The 13,806-nt window shown below is 39.3% G+C and overlaps 1 protein-coding gene across 6 annotated transcripts in view; it reads right to left on the minus strand.

Moving 5' to 3' along the window:
- POU2F1 (POU class 2 homeobox 1) overlaps positions 1 to 13,806 on the minus strand; it is a 68,770-nt gene that overhangs the window by 37,259 nt on the left and 17,705 nt on the right. For 4 of the 6 annotated variants that reach the window (XR_001861149.1, XR_001861148.1, XM_017731456.1 and 1 more), the window contains exons 6-7: positions 13,236 to 13,388; positions 7,303 to 7,429 (exon numbers count right to left, since the gene is read on the minus strand). Coding sequence is in view for 4 of the 6 variants with exons in the window: in XM_017731456.1 (XP_017586945.1) it covers positions 7,303 to 7,429; positions 13,236 to 13,388 (280 nt within the window). In the remaining 2 variants the exon portion in view is untranslated. The remainder of the gene's footprint in view (positions 1 to 7,302; positions 7,430 to 13,235; positions 13,389 to 13,806) is intronic. The other 2 variants (XM_008631525.2, XM_017731457.1) reach the window with 2 other exon arrangements.

Consider the following 13,806-nt stretch of genomic DNA (forward strand, 5'->3'; position numbering starts at 1 on the left):
TTGGTTTGTCGTTTAAAAACACTCAAACATGAAATGAGGTAAAATGAGGCTCTTGCCAAATGATGGAAAGCTACAAAAAACCCCTGAGATGTGAGCTTTCATTTCATCCCTGCATAGATATCTTCAGACTTTGGAGTTTTTGGCTCAAAATCCCCTTGCATTTTCCTGAAGTATAAGTGGTGACAGAAGGGAGAAGTGTGTGTAAGTCCCCTCTGCAGAAAGAGTTGCTAAAGATCTAGGCCATCCCAGTTCTGGGTGCAGGAATCATTCACTGCCCCTTTCAGCACTCAGGTTTTGGATACACCTCTTCTGGTAACCAACAGCTGACCAAGAATTGCGGAGCCACACAAAAATACTGAGCACCAATGAGATCAAATTCAACAACTGAATACTAATCAAACCCACAAATTTGGCTTATTGATCACCCTCCTTCCTCTCTGAAACACCCTATGCCAACTGCCTAACAAGGAGGAAACTTTCTGGCAAACTTAAGCAGAACACACCAGAAGACACAAAAAGTCTAGATAATTCCCTCCTGGGTCAAATAAAGTAGGAATCTTCTGGAAAAGTAATTGGAATTAAAGTTTAGGTAAGATACTGAACACAGCTCAATTTTAACTAATAGAATAAACACTACACTGAACACAGGAAAACCCTGCTACTATGAAAAGGTAACAAGATCAAAGAACAGTTGCAACTGATAGAACCAATATGTATACTATGCTGTCAATCTATGAATAAATTCTCTTACAGTCCACTTTTGCGTAGTTTATTAAATCTCTGAGGAAATTGAGATGCCTGCATCTAAATATTTTAACTAGAAGCTATCTAATTTTTTTTTTGTATTTATTTCTAATACAAAAATTACCTATTTTTAAGGGATGGAATCTTGACAAAAATATACCTACAGTTAGTCAAATCGCTCAAACTTACTGTGAAAAATATTAACTGTTATTTTTTAGGTACCTCCTGGCTACAACTATGAATTTCCACTACAATAATTTAAGAACCTGACTAATTAAACTTACACTTCAACATACCTAGTCCCTAAAACCAGGGGGGAACAACAGATGGATGGACTGCTATGCCACCACCAACTATGTACCACTTAAATTCAACATCATCAGCTGACTGATCTACCTCTTAGCAGAATAAAGGCAGGGGAAACAGAATTTAGGACTTGATAAATACTGAGTGAGGAACTGGATGGTTTATGCGAGGTTGAGACCCTAAGAGACATGAAAAGAGGGATTACAATGGTTAAGAAGGAAAAAACGTACCCTCAGTAAGGGATACACAAGTACAGAAGAACTATCATCTGACAGTGACACTTGAGTTTTGTTTAACAAAGAGCTGAATATGTATTTTAAACAGAATGTGTTGCTACGAAAATGCTCAGGACCTACAGAATGCAGCCAGCTGCTTATGTAACATAATGGCACAGCAGAGACAACGATGGAAATTTGCTTTGCACCACAAAATCAATGTGTTCCAGCTGTGTTTTTGAAAAGCCACAGCGAGGGAACAGTGCTGCTCAAGGAACTTCCAAGACAGCCACCTACTACAGCTACATATTGCTTCTTACAATGCAAATATTTGTTCACTTGAAAGATGATTTTAGCTGCTCAGATCTAAATATTAATTAGTGAACAGTTCACCTCTAAGTGAAGAGTTTTTGACCTGCACTCAGTGACAGTGAATTTAAACTGACAGCTTGAAAGAGAAAGGGGCAAACCCATCACACTGTCACCATGGAGTGGCTGACCAACAATGAAACAAAAAACAGGCAGCTGACAGTGATGACATTTGAGTTCTAGTCCACTGTTAACACCATTGATTACAAGTTACTGACTTGTCTTACGACTGCAATCAGAGTAATTAGGACAGGCCTCTTGTGAATTTTTGCCCCCAGAAAAATCCCAGAGGACGTTTTTCTGGCACTAACAATTTTGCTAAAGAACACAAACACAAGATGACTACACTCTTCCTAATTTTATTCTCACTCACATGGTCTGAAATAATTATCACGGAATTATCAGTATAAAATAATCTGAACACATTTAATCTACTGTATTTTTAGATAATTTTATCCTAAGTAAGAGGTGCTGACACAAGGTGTCTCAGGCAGAAACTGGAGACAGAACAAGTCAGTTCAACCTGCAGCTGACTGAAGCAATGGTGAGGGGATGGGGAAAGCAGCTGGGCTGTTTTGGCAACGTGTCTCTCTCCCTGATTACAGCTCTTTCAGGCAGTTGCCATGCACACACCTTGGGCAGTCCCTGGCTCTCATGGGAGGGGCAGCTGCAGTTGTGTTCTTTTCAGATATGACTTGCACCAGTCTAAACTTCTCCTTCATCTCTCTTCTGAGAAGAAACCACTGAGGTCCAAAATAACTTCAGTGAATTAACTTATAGAGCCCAGAGCACTGCCTTTTCGAAGCAAACCCACACCTCTCAGGCCCCTGCTGAGATACTGGCATTTCAAACAATGCTGTTTCCATAGACTCATACTGGCACCAATACTGCTTAACATCTTTATTACCAAGAAGGCTGATGGGACAAAATATATTCTCAGCAAGTTTGTGGACAATACCAAATATGGGGAAGTGGTCAACAGGCCAGAAGTCAGGGTCTGGACAAACGGAACCTCATGAAAATCAATGCAGGAAAATGCAAGTTCTTCATGGGGGCTGGAATTACCCTGTGCAGCAATAGAGGGTCGGCACTGGCTGGCTGGAAAGCAGTCCCACAGGAAAAAGTCCTGGGGGTCCTAGAGGACAATATGATGACCATGAGCAGTGTGCCTTTGCAATAGACAGCCAACCACATCCTGGGCTGTACTCACAGGAGTGCAGCCAGCAGCTCAAGGGTTGTGCTTCTCCCCCTTCATTTGGCACCTGTGACACCACAGCTGAAGTCCTGCTGTCAGCTTTGGGTTTCCCAGTACAAGGCACAAAGACATCCTGGATTTTGTAGATCCAAGGTCCACCAGGGTGGCTAACAAGCTGGAGCAGGTAAGTGAGCTGATTTGTTCAGCCTGATAAGACTAAGGTGAGATCCTACTGCTTTCTTCAAAGACAGAAATGGACTCTTCTCAAGGATACACTGCAATGAGATGCAGTGGATATCGGAACATGGAAAACTCCAACTAGATATAGGAAAAGAATTTTTTTTTTTAAACATGATAGCAGTCAACTATTGGGGCAGGTACTTGAAAATGTTGCAGAAACTCCATCCTTGGACACATTCGATTCAACTGGCTGAGGCGCTGAATGCCTCCTGTAATTGGACCTGCTTAGAACAATTCTACCTGGTCTCTACAGGTCCCTTCCAACCCACCTGGTTTTTTTGTACCTACAGAAGCTGATATTGTACTTGTGTACTTTACAGAGGTTGTATTCCTAACCCTCTGCCCTGGGTTTTGAGAGCACAGTGGTATTATTGCATTAAATATGGCACACAAATCACCTACGTGACACTCTAAAAGAATAATTGCATAGAGGCAGATACGGACCTATGCAAAAGTATGATAGTTTGGAAGCACTTAATTTCTTTTTTAATACTTAAAGTAAATATATCTATCATCATTCAGGATTTTTCCTGTAATGTCTAAGAGTAGCATGAATAATGGTCCAAGTCAAAAAACTCTTCCTGCCAGCCAACAGTCCCCAAGGACTGATCTGGGGTTCAGTTTCATCTAAAATTAAACAAAAGATAAAACAAACATTCAAGCACAGGCTTTTTCAGCATAATTTTTAAAAAGTTGGCCCAGAAGCATAATACATAATTCATCCCAAACTGATCTCCCAAAAGAGTGAGTTTTTTCATGTAAGAACTTGACTGCTTTATCTCTGCCAAAGCTGTTCGTCCTCTCACTAAAAGTTACCTTGCAAGACAAAGCCATTTACAACAGCTTTCACATGAGTGAGGTCTCAAAGTCTGTATAACACATATGAAAGAAGAAAACAGGACTGCATCTGGCCTGCTATCATCATCCCAGGCAACTTAACAATAAAAAAAATGAAATCACTAAGACAGTCTTTAATAATAAATAGCATTAACTTGAGAATAGGTAGACCCAGTTTCAATGTTTAAAGCTACTTAGAAGCTTGTCTTCCACCTTTGCTTTTCTGGATATTTTCTTTTTAAGTACTATTTCTAAAACTCATTGTGACACACTCTTAGGTCTCGACAACTCCTGTTTACAATATTAATTTATACTAAATGCAGCACCATTTCCCCCTCCATTCAGATTTTTACTGATAAGATTTTTACTAGCAATATCTCACGAGTAAAAAGATGAACAGTCGCCTGATGAGCGATTATATTATATATATATTACCCTCATATTTTTAAGAAGAAGTTCTAATTGTAGTAAGGGATGTTAAATTGATTATTCTAGAGACGGCTCTATTAGATACAAGAACAGATACAAGAGGTATAAAGACATTACAAGGTGCTACACTCCTGCTGGTGACTTTAACAATAATATGAACAACAGTTGCTCTGAATAAGAAAACGTTCTAAATTTCTATTTCCATCCAATCTTCTGCATATCTGCTGAGGCTTGAAACAATGCCTTCAGTTATGATGTTAACAATTACCAGGCATGAAAAATGGGAACTTTAAAATTTGTTTCATATAAACCCCTAAATAGCCAGAAATCATGTGGAAAAAGGTGACTATATTAGACATATGATAGTGGATTTATAGGGAAAATTTCCTATCTGCTGCTGGGAGCTATAATGTGTGTGTTGAAGAAAGACAGTAAAATAACATCCTGACTGTTGATTAATATTTTAGGTATTGAATTTCCTAAATTTTTTCAGAAGTCAGATCTCAGGTCATGAAGTTCAACCCCTTTAAGAATCTAAATACAATTGCTGATAACTGCAGTGCTCTGTACCCCTCTGCCTCTTCAAGTAAAACACTTTTCTTCACCAAGTGTTTACATCTTCTACAATCTTGTTTAGTGTCACTATTCTTCACTTGTTTCCCTCAAAACTCTTCTCATTTTAAAAACAGTGTTTCTCATTTACATGACTACATGGCATACACAAAATGTAGCGTAGTCTGTAAAGCAAGAAATTTCTTCCAGAATACATAATCTATACACAAATCTGAATTTTCATGTTAGTTATCAAATGTGTACATATATAAATCTCCATGCAGTACCAATGAAGCGTCAAAAAAAAAATTAGAATGCCACTGGTTTTGAAGAAAACTCTATGCTAGTTTCTTCAGAATATTTATTATTTTATGAAGTTGACTAATGGAGCAATAGGACAAGAACAACATGGAAAAGTCAGCTGCAACAGCAAATAACAAAATAAAAATACACACTTTCTCAATCTTTCTCATAAATAATAATGTACTGTTTGAGATCCTCTAACAATAACCATGAAATACTGCAAAAAAACCATATCAGAAAGTGATATAAGGGGTATTATGACACACATGTTGCTTTATCATTGAGTGCTCATGAAGAAAATGAGATCTATTCAAGCATTTCAGTTTGGAAGGTTGTCACACACTAATGGCCTATGGTCACAATTCAGCATATAAATCTTCCTACGTTTTTGAGCTATTCAGTTGTCCAGGCTGCCCATTATCAGTAAAACATGATGTCTCTAGCTACACTGCGTCACTGATGACAGCAATATGCAGGTCTTAAATTGTACTGAAGAAATAATTTTGCAGTGATGGCCTCTGGAAAAGGTACTATGAAAATCTCATCTAGTACTTATTCTACTTCAGAGATTTTAAACAAACAAGAAAGCCTTGCTTCTTTTCTGTAATGCAAACAACTCTTTTTGGGAGATGAATACTATTTGCTACTCTTAGTTTTCCTTTTTGTAAAGCATCTTCAGAGATATTTTAGAAAACCAGCAGAATTTAGTTGAAAAATGTAGGCAGACATCAATACCAATGAGTTTTTCAAAACAGTGCTTTTGTGCTTGCTGTTTTCTTAAAAGATTTTATTTTAAAAACAAACAAAAAAAAAAAAACACCAAAAAACCACCAAGCACCTATTTTAAAGAATTCTTGAACTAAATTTTAGTGGTTTGATTTCTTCTAGTGCAATATGTTAAGTTTACAAGTTCTGCTTCATTTTAAGAAAACAGTAAGTACACATCACTAAATGCTTCCATGACTAGCCTTTAAGCCATTTTCTACCAATGCTGGTATAAAATCACTCCTAAATCAAGTCCTATTAAAAGGAAGTTAATTTTGACTAACCCTTTATTCAAATGTGAGAGCATTCAGACAGTAAGAGCCCTTCAGTGTAATGGAAAGCCAGTTCTATCCAAGTCATAGTATGTAAGAAGGAATGATGCATGAAAGAATTGAAAGGAACAGAAGAAAATGAGGTGCAAAGAGCTGCTTTATAGGACAGCCAAGCTCTGCAGGACTCTTCAAGCATAACAGGATTTGCCTTCTGAGCAAGAATCTTTGGATTACCAGACCTGAACAACTGAGTAGAGTTCATGTAGAAGAGAAAGGGGGGAAAAAAGACCATTGGAGTATATCAGCATAAGAAGCCATAGCTAAATGCAGTTTTCCGTGGGCATCAACAAATGGGGTGCAATCAGCACCGTGATGCATGGCAGCCTGAACACATCAGTCCTCAGAACAAAGCTGCTGTACAACATCTTAACTGCTCTGACACACCACCACCTACCACTGCCTTGTTTGTCTTTGGCATGCAAGTCATACCCCATGCATTGCCAAAATATTATTTTAAGTGCTGTTACACAAATCCAGCATTCTAGCTCTTTTCCCAAGGTGTTAATTATTATTTCAGTTTATGACAACATTCATTGTACCCTCTTTAGGCTTAAGTACTTCTCCAGACTCCCACATGGACTTTTGATTTTGTAATCTTTTTCCAGTCTGTCCTGGTTTTGACCAAGAGAAGAGGTAATTTTCTTCTTAATAGCTGGTACAGTGCTGTGGTTGGATTTTGGATGAAAACAATGTTGATAACACACTTATGTTTCACTTAATGCCAAGCAATATTTACAGAGTCAAGGACTTTTCAGCTTCTCACACAATGCACCAGCAAGCAGGCTGGGAGGCACAAGAAGCTGGTGGGGGACAGAGCCAGGACAGCTGACCCAAACTGGCCAAAGGGATATTCCACACCATGTGGTCTCATCCTTAGGATATAAAACCAGGGGGGAAAAGCTGGCTGGAAGCCACTGCTTGGGAGATGGCTGGGCATTGGTATGAACCACCTGAGTTTCACTTTGTCCCCTAAAAAAGCCATGTATGATTTGCTTTTCTGGCAAGGAGCACTTACCCTGCTGCCCCTGCGGCGTTTGTGAGATGATGAACTGTGCTGGCTGCAAGTTGGTTGTTGGATGCACCAACACAAACTGTTGCAGGTTGAGATTCTGCTGCTGAAGCTGCTGCAAGTGCTGCAAATCCTTAAGGAAACGGGAAGGGGAAAAAAAAAAAAAAAGAGAGAGAAGACAAAAAAAAAATGGAAAAAAGAAAAAAAAAAGAAAAAAAAAGAAAAAAGAAAAGAAAGAGCTGTGTGTTAGACATTTCAGTCAGCAATGATTCCCAAGATAAGATTTCCTATCAGCCAGTTATGCTCTAACATTTAGAGGTAAAAGTGGATGTCAAACACAGCAGTCCTGCTACTGAACATCCTTTAGAATGTCAATTTGAATATCACTCTCGTTCATAAAACCAAAGTTATTTACTAAATAAACCAGCAAAGTATATCCAGCACTGTTCTGCTTTAAAATCAAAACAAAAGAAAACAAACAAACAAATCAATCTCCCTTTCCCCCAAAATTCAGGAGTTTTCAAATACATTAAACTTATCAGCACACAGATTTTGCAAACTTATTTTTTGAGGATGGAACTCTGCTACAAATCAAGCATATTAGCTGGGAGGTTTTTTTTTTTGTAACAACAGCTTGCAATTACCATTTGAATCAACAACAGGAAAGCAAAATGCTATGGATTCCTTGTTTGCACTCTGTTCAGTTCAAATTTCAGAACGTAGCTAACTCAATAAGTAAATATATTTGATTTGTTCTGAAACAAATTACAATAAGCTTAATAGATATGACTATAATTAAAGGTTAAAAGGAATAATCCAAAACACTGCATTATTGGAGAACCCTACTTTTATGTATTTAAACCATTCAGGACTATTAATTTTCTATAATTAAATGACTGGTCTCAATGTAAAATGTTAATCTCTGAGAAACTGAGTTTTCAAGAAAAATGCTTCAACTTGACATTTAGCTGGAGAATGAAAACATAAAGAACTGCTTAAAAATATTGTTCTCCCTAACTAGCCTTTTTCCTTTTCATCTCCAAACAGGACAATAACAAGAGCAACTGAAATTTAAAAAACACACTGCAAAGTCAGCCAACGTAACAGTGGTAATCCATGAAAACGATCTAAACACGCGTGTCGGATTTTTCCATCTTCCCAGGAAGAACCTGTTTCAACATACTCACCAAGAGGTGGATAAAAGCCTGAATGAAATAGTTCCCACACTTGCAACCTCCCAATAAACAAGCGAAACCAAGCAGCCAAGAAGACTCTCCCAAAGCTCTGTTTCAGGGAAGTTATTATTCCCATTTGCAGAGAAACCCTGTGCAGGTGCAGCGGTGCCAGAAACAGTGCCCGGTATGGCTGCTTGGAGCTGCTCATGTTCACACAGCCCCAAACACACTCGAGTTCAAGTGAACCAGAGTAACAAAGAGCTGCTCCTTAAGCTGCTCCCTGGACTGATGCAGGTTACTGAGCACTCCCACAACCTCCTCAGCCAGAGGATGGGAAAAACCATTCACTGCCAGCAGCGGAGACAGAGATGAGAAGTCAAGACAGACTGACAAGGAGAACTTCTTTCTTACATAATGCTGTTATCTGTGACCTTACATTATTTTAAATCTGTTAAAACTAACCAGAAAGTTGCAACAATCTCCTTCTGGAGATGAGGGGTGGGGAATGTCAGAAATGAAGACTAGGGGAAAAAAAAATAGGGAGTCCACTGATTTATGAGACCATAGACACGCATTATAAGAAAACGTCTACTTAACCTGCCTTACACAGACACTGGCCATCAATCACTTGGGCTACTTGGCCCTGTAAAGTCAAAAGCATGCAGTGTAATAATATGGTAGACAGACACCAGATGGATTGATCAAGCGATGCTCTTTAAGAAACGGAAACTTCCATCTCATAAGAGAATGGGAAAATTTAAAAGGTGCCCATAAGCAAAAAAGTGGTTCTAAAGTCGATAGTATTGTTTGCTTTCAGAAAATTTCTGAAATAATGCAACCATTCCTATGAAATCAAGGCCAATTTCCTTCTTGAAAGAGAGAAATATCTGTTCCAATTTTATCCTGGAACTCCATGTTTCTTATGATTTCATATCCTAATATCACATTGGTCAGAACTGCTACCAAAACCTCTTACTTCTTGATCTCAACACAACATGGATCTCCACTCATTTATTCACTGATTTTCAATGCTCAGCTGGTTACCTCTGCACATCATGCTAACCCTCCGGCTCAGAGGGGGCTCATACTGGAATGGATGTGAGTTAAAAACAGAAATGGAAAGATCCGGGCAAGCAGACTAAGGTTGCTAACACTGGGTGGAAGAAAAGGAAATAAAGAGAGGCTGCAGGATGAAAATAAAGGTAGATAAGAGAGAAAACAGAAACACAAATGGAAGAGTTGGGAAGACACTGAAGAAGAAAAAATATCAATGGAAGAACAGACGGGTTAAGGACCTCTCCCACCAAAAGCAAACAAATGAAATCACCCCAGATGACCAAAGAGATCTCAGATGATTTAAAGCACCCCCCACAGGAGATGGAGTTACACGCAAGAAAGAATACAAAGAAACAGTGGCAGTGTATCTGTAAGATCAAAGGAGGAGAGCTTTTTGTTTAAGACTATAGTATTCATAACACCGGCTACCCAGCTAAGACATGACAGCTCTTATCATCAGGCTCTTACACTTTAATATGAGAAAACTGTTTTTAAATTGAGGCCTCAGGGATAACTGATATAAGCAATCTTATTCTGTGCATCTGCCTTGGTAAATGGTATGTTGGCTAAGTCTTGTTTAAATACAGAAATATAATTCTGCAACGCAAAATGAAAATGATACCTCCAAGGCTAATCACTGCTAAATAGCCCTTCCAGCCCCTCAAATGCATTTGAAATCCAACTTTATTTCCACCTTGGGAAAGTTTTATTATTTAGTTAATTATACCATTACAATAAATCTCCCAATAGCAACCACATGAACAAACCTGACACTGTTTTCCTACACTGATCTTTCTTCCTCAGTGTTAAAATCTGTATGCTAGCACAAGCACATAGAAAGAGATGCAAAGACTTTCAGGGAGACATGCATGTCTTCTGGTGCTGCCTAGCAATTTAGAAAGATCAAAACAATCCAAATCCTACCTTGGCAGAATAATCTGTCAAGTGCTATGTCTTGGTGTGAGGAAGATTTTTTGTCGTAAAAAAAAAAAATCACCTAAATTTCTAAATTCAATGCCATTATTTCCAATTACAGCTTCAGCACAAACTTAAGCATCTGTGTCATTTTGAGATTTACATCGTATAAATACAGAGCATAGATCCTGAAAACAAGGAAGTTTATAAAGAACCCCTTAAGTTGATACACAAATGTTTAGTGTCAACCCCACAGCAGCCCAGGAGCAACACAAGCTCCTCACCAGGCTGCTGCAGCAGAAACCTTACATGAACTGCAGTGCACATTAAAGATCTCATGCTTCTGCAATTAGTTAATTAAAATAAATATGGTAATCCTCCTGCTGCAGAGCCCTGCCAGCTAATCAATTATTCAAAAATCATCAATTAAAACAAACATTCAGCTATTTGTATAATCAGCTATATGTTTACAATAGCAACACAAACAAAGCTGAGCACTGCTTACAAATCCTTGCCAAGAAGGATCAAAAAGCATGGTGCTATCTACCTACGAACCTAGACAGTGTATGTTTTCTGTAAGTACCTCAAATTATATCCAACACCTGCACAATTTATGCCCTGCACTTTCATCGTAAGGAGCAGATAACAAGATTCAACCAAGCTCATTTATGTATCAAAATAACCCATCCTAAAAGACATTCATTGTAAATTCAAACATTTAAGTAATTAGAAACATCAGAAAACAAGTACAACTTTAATTTGTTCTGCATGTGGCAACTACATCCTATTTTTCAGAGAGCCTTTAGATCACTCGTGCACAAATCAGACAATGCTGCCTTCAGAAACTCTTATTTGACAGCACATGCCTGATCTTTTCAACTCCTCTCAAACACTCTCTGAAGATTTTCTAAGTTCTGGAGAAAAAGCCAGTACAAAACTAGTAATTGTAAATGCTTCACACATTTTCAGAGCTTCCCACTGGAGTGGGAGAGCAGGATTAGAAACATTTCACACACAGATCCCATTGGTATCCACTGCTTCGGTGGCCTATTTGACAAACATAAGGCCACAAAGTTCACAGTACAGATTTTGTTAATATTAAATTCTAGTCCACCACACTTCAGTGAAGCAGACCTTGCTATCTTAAGCTGCACACCTGGAAGACAAGAAGCCTATGGATTACTTGTATTTAGGTTGAAAGACTCACATCCCATCAAATGGGAGCTCTGTGACAGATGCATGGGAAGATGTTAGAAGCTACGACCAACAACTTCCTTGACAAGGACAATCTCCATTCTCTTCTTGAAATCTGTCTGTATTAGTGCCTACAGACAGTCTCAACAAAGTTAAGGTAGGATCTTGAGAATTACAAGCTTCCTTGAATGCTACATCCTTCAGTCATCTCCATGTCATGTCAGTGAAGTGGAATCCTCTGCTAAAAGAGGTGTTATTTGGCGATATAACTTCTCACAATGCAACAAGAGGTTCACTGGGAGGAATCTCATCAACATAGCAACATTGGCACTGGCCTTTTAAAAACAGGATGGCACCACTCTGGCCTCTCTAAGGACAGCCAGAGAGGTCAGAACTTCTAGACAAACACCACAGAAATTCATCACTTCAGCTAATGAAAACCTGATAGTACAGAAATTCATCACTTCAGCTTGAAAACCTGATAGTACAGCCAGGCTATTATTATGTGGACCAGCACAGTAAAGGATTGCACATTTCACCACTGGACTTCACAGACAATCGCGACATTTCCATTCTTGCCCGTAATCAGACTTCATGTTCACTTTTTAGACACTTCATCCCGCTTACATGCAAGAGAAAACAGCCTGAACAGAAAGCACCAGACAGTCTTAAAGAACCTGCTCACTCTAAGAAGCAGTAACTTTGAGGATTATATACCCCACACACTTTGCACAGCTGGACTGATCAAACTGGTTATTATGTACCAAGAACCTTAATCTATGGAAAGATGGACCTCAGCATGAGCACGACAATCGCTACTTGTAGGACTCAATATATCTAAGCTGCACATTTGATTAGTGTTGTCCACAAGTCTCAGGATTTTCCACACTACATACACTAGGCACACAGTGGCACTGCAATCTCCAAACTGAATTAAGCCAATCCTGGAGCACCCAGGAAGTTCCTTACTGCTTCTAGTAAGCAGAACATCCACAGCAAACAGTTCTTCAGAATTAACAAGACTTTAGTACCAGACCATGAGACTGGACAGATTCCAACACCAGACTCATTCTCCAAGTTTTTCTCCAGATGCACAGGAGTGCCCATTCTTTGTCATTGAACTCTGAGCATTAAACACCTAGCCAAAACAGCACACAAATGGGTCAAGCCAAACTGCTGTTCTTCAGCTCTATCATTTTACTTCTAACAAGTACCACTTGGGCCTCACAAACATCCTTTGTGATACACAGGCATCACTTCCCATCCACACAGGTCTCAACAAGTGCAATTTCTATGGGCATCTTTCCATACCCCTTTTTCTCCTTTCCCACGCTAACTACAAGGAGGAAAATTCAGAATACACAGCATCTACTCATTCTGGTACAAACTCTGAAGCTCAGTGGAACTGAGGAACAGCTGGCACACACTCCTTGCTAAGACTATCAAACTTCAACCTCATCATCCAAAGATGCACGAGGAAAGACTAACAATACTCGAGGACTCTAGAAACTCACTGAGTGAGGAACAACAAATTTTATTCGAATGGTGCAATCAGTCAAACCTCTTTTGTTTTCCACCCTCTCAAGCCTCAAGGCTCACCTGTGCAATCTGTATTGGCTGAGATAGAGGGATCTGCGTCATCGGCGTCGCAGCAGAGGCCGAGATGGTGGCACCAGCAGCGCTGTGCTCCGCCAGCAACTGGGCCTGCGCCTGTTGGAGCAATAACTGTTGCTGGGCTGGCGTCAACGTGAGCTATAAACAATTAGAAAACACAGCCATTAATAATGGGAAGAGCCACTTCAGCTACAAAGTCATTAGATAGCTCAGTACTATGATATTAACCAGGCAATCCTAGGACTATTCTGCTATTCTGCCAAGGGCTCTGGCCTTAAGGAAGGACAGCTGGCTACTCAGCCCAGTGTGGGAAGGAACCAGCCTACCACAGGCCTGACACAAACCAAACTGCACAACCGCCGACATCTGCACTTACTGGAACCTACAGAACCTAACTCTCTCTGGTCCTAAGTCTTCTTCGCAACTCTACCAGGAGTTTCAGGCAAAAAGCAATTAAGTAGCAAGCAAAAGAAAAGAATCAGTATTGCCAGGATTTGAAAGGAAATTTACACCCAGCAGAACAGCAAGTGATTAGCCACATGAATGTGAAGCAGGA

Source organism: Corvus brachyrhynchos, unplaced genomic scaffold, assembly GCF_000691975.1.
Source record: "Corvus brachyrhynchos isolate BGI_N302 unplaced genomic scaffold, ASM69197v1 scaffold152, whole genome shotgun sequence".
NCBI lineage: Eukaryota > Metazoa > Chordata > Aves > Passeriformes > Corvidae > Corvus > Corvus brachyrhynchos.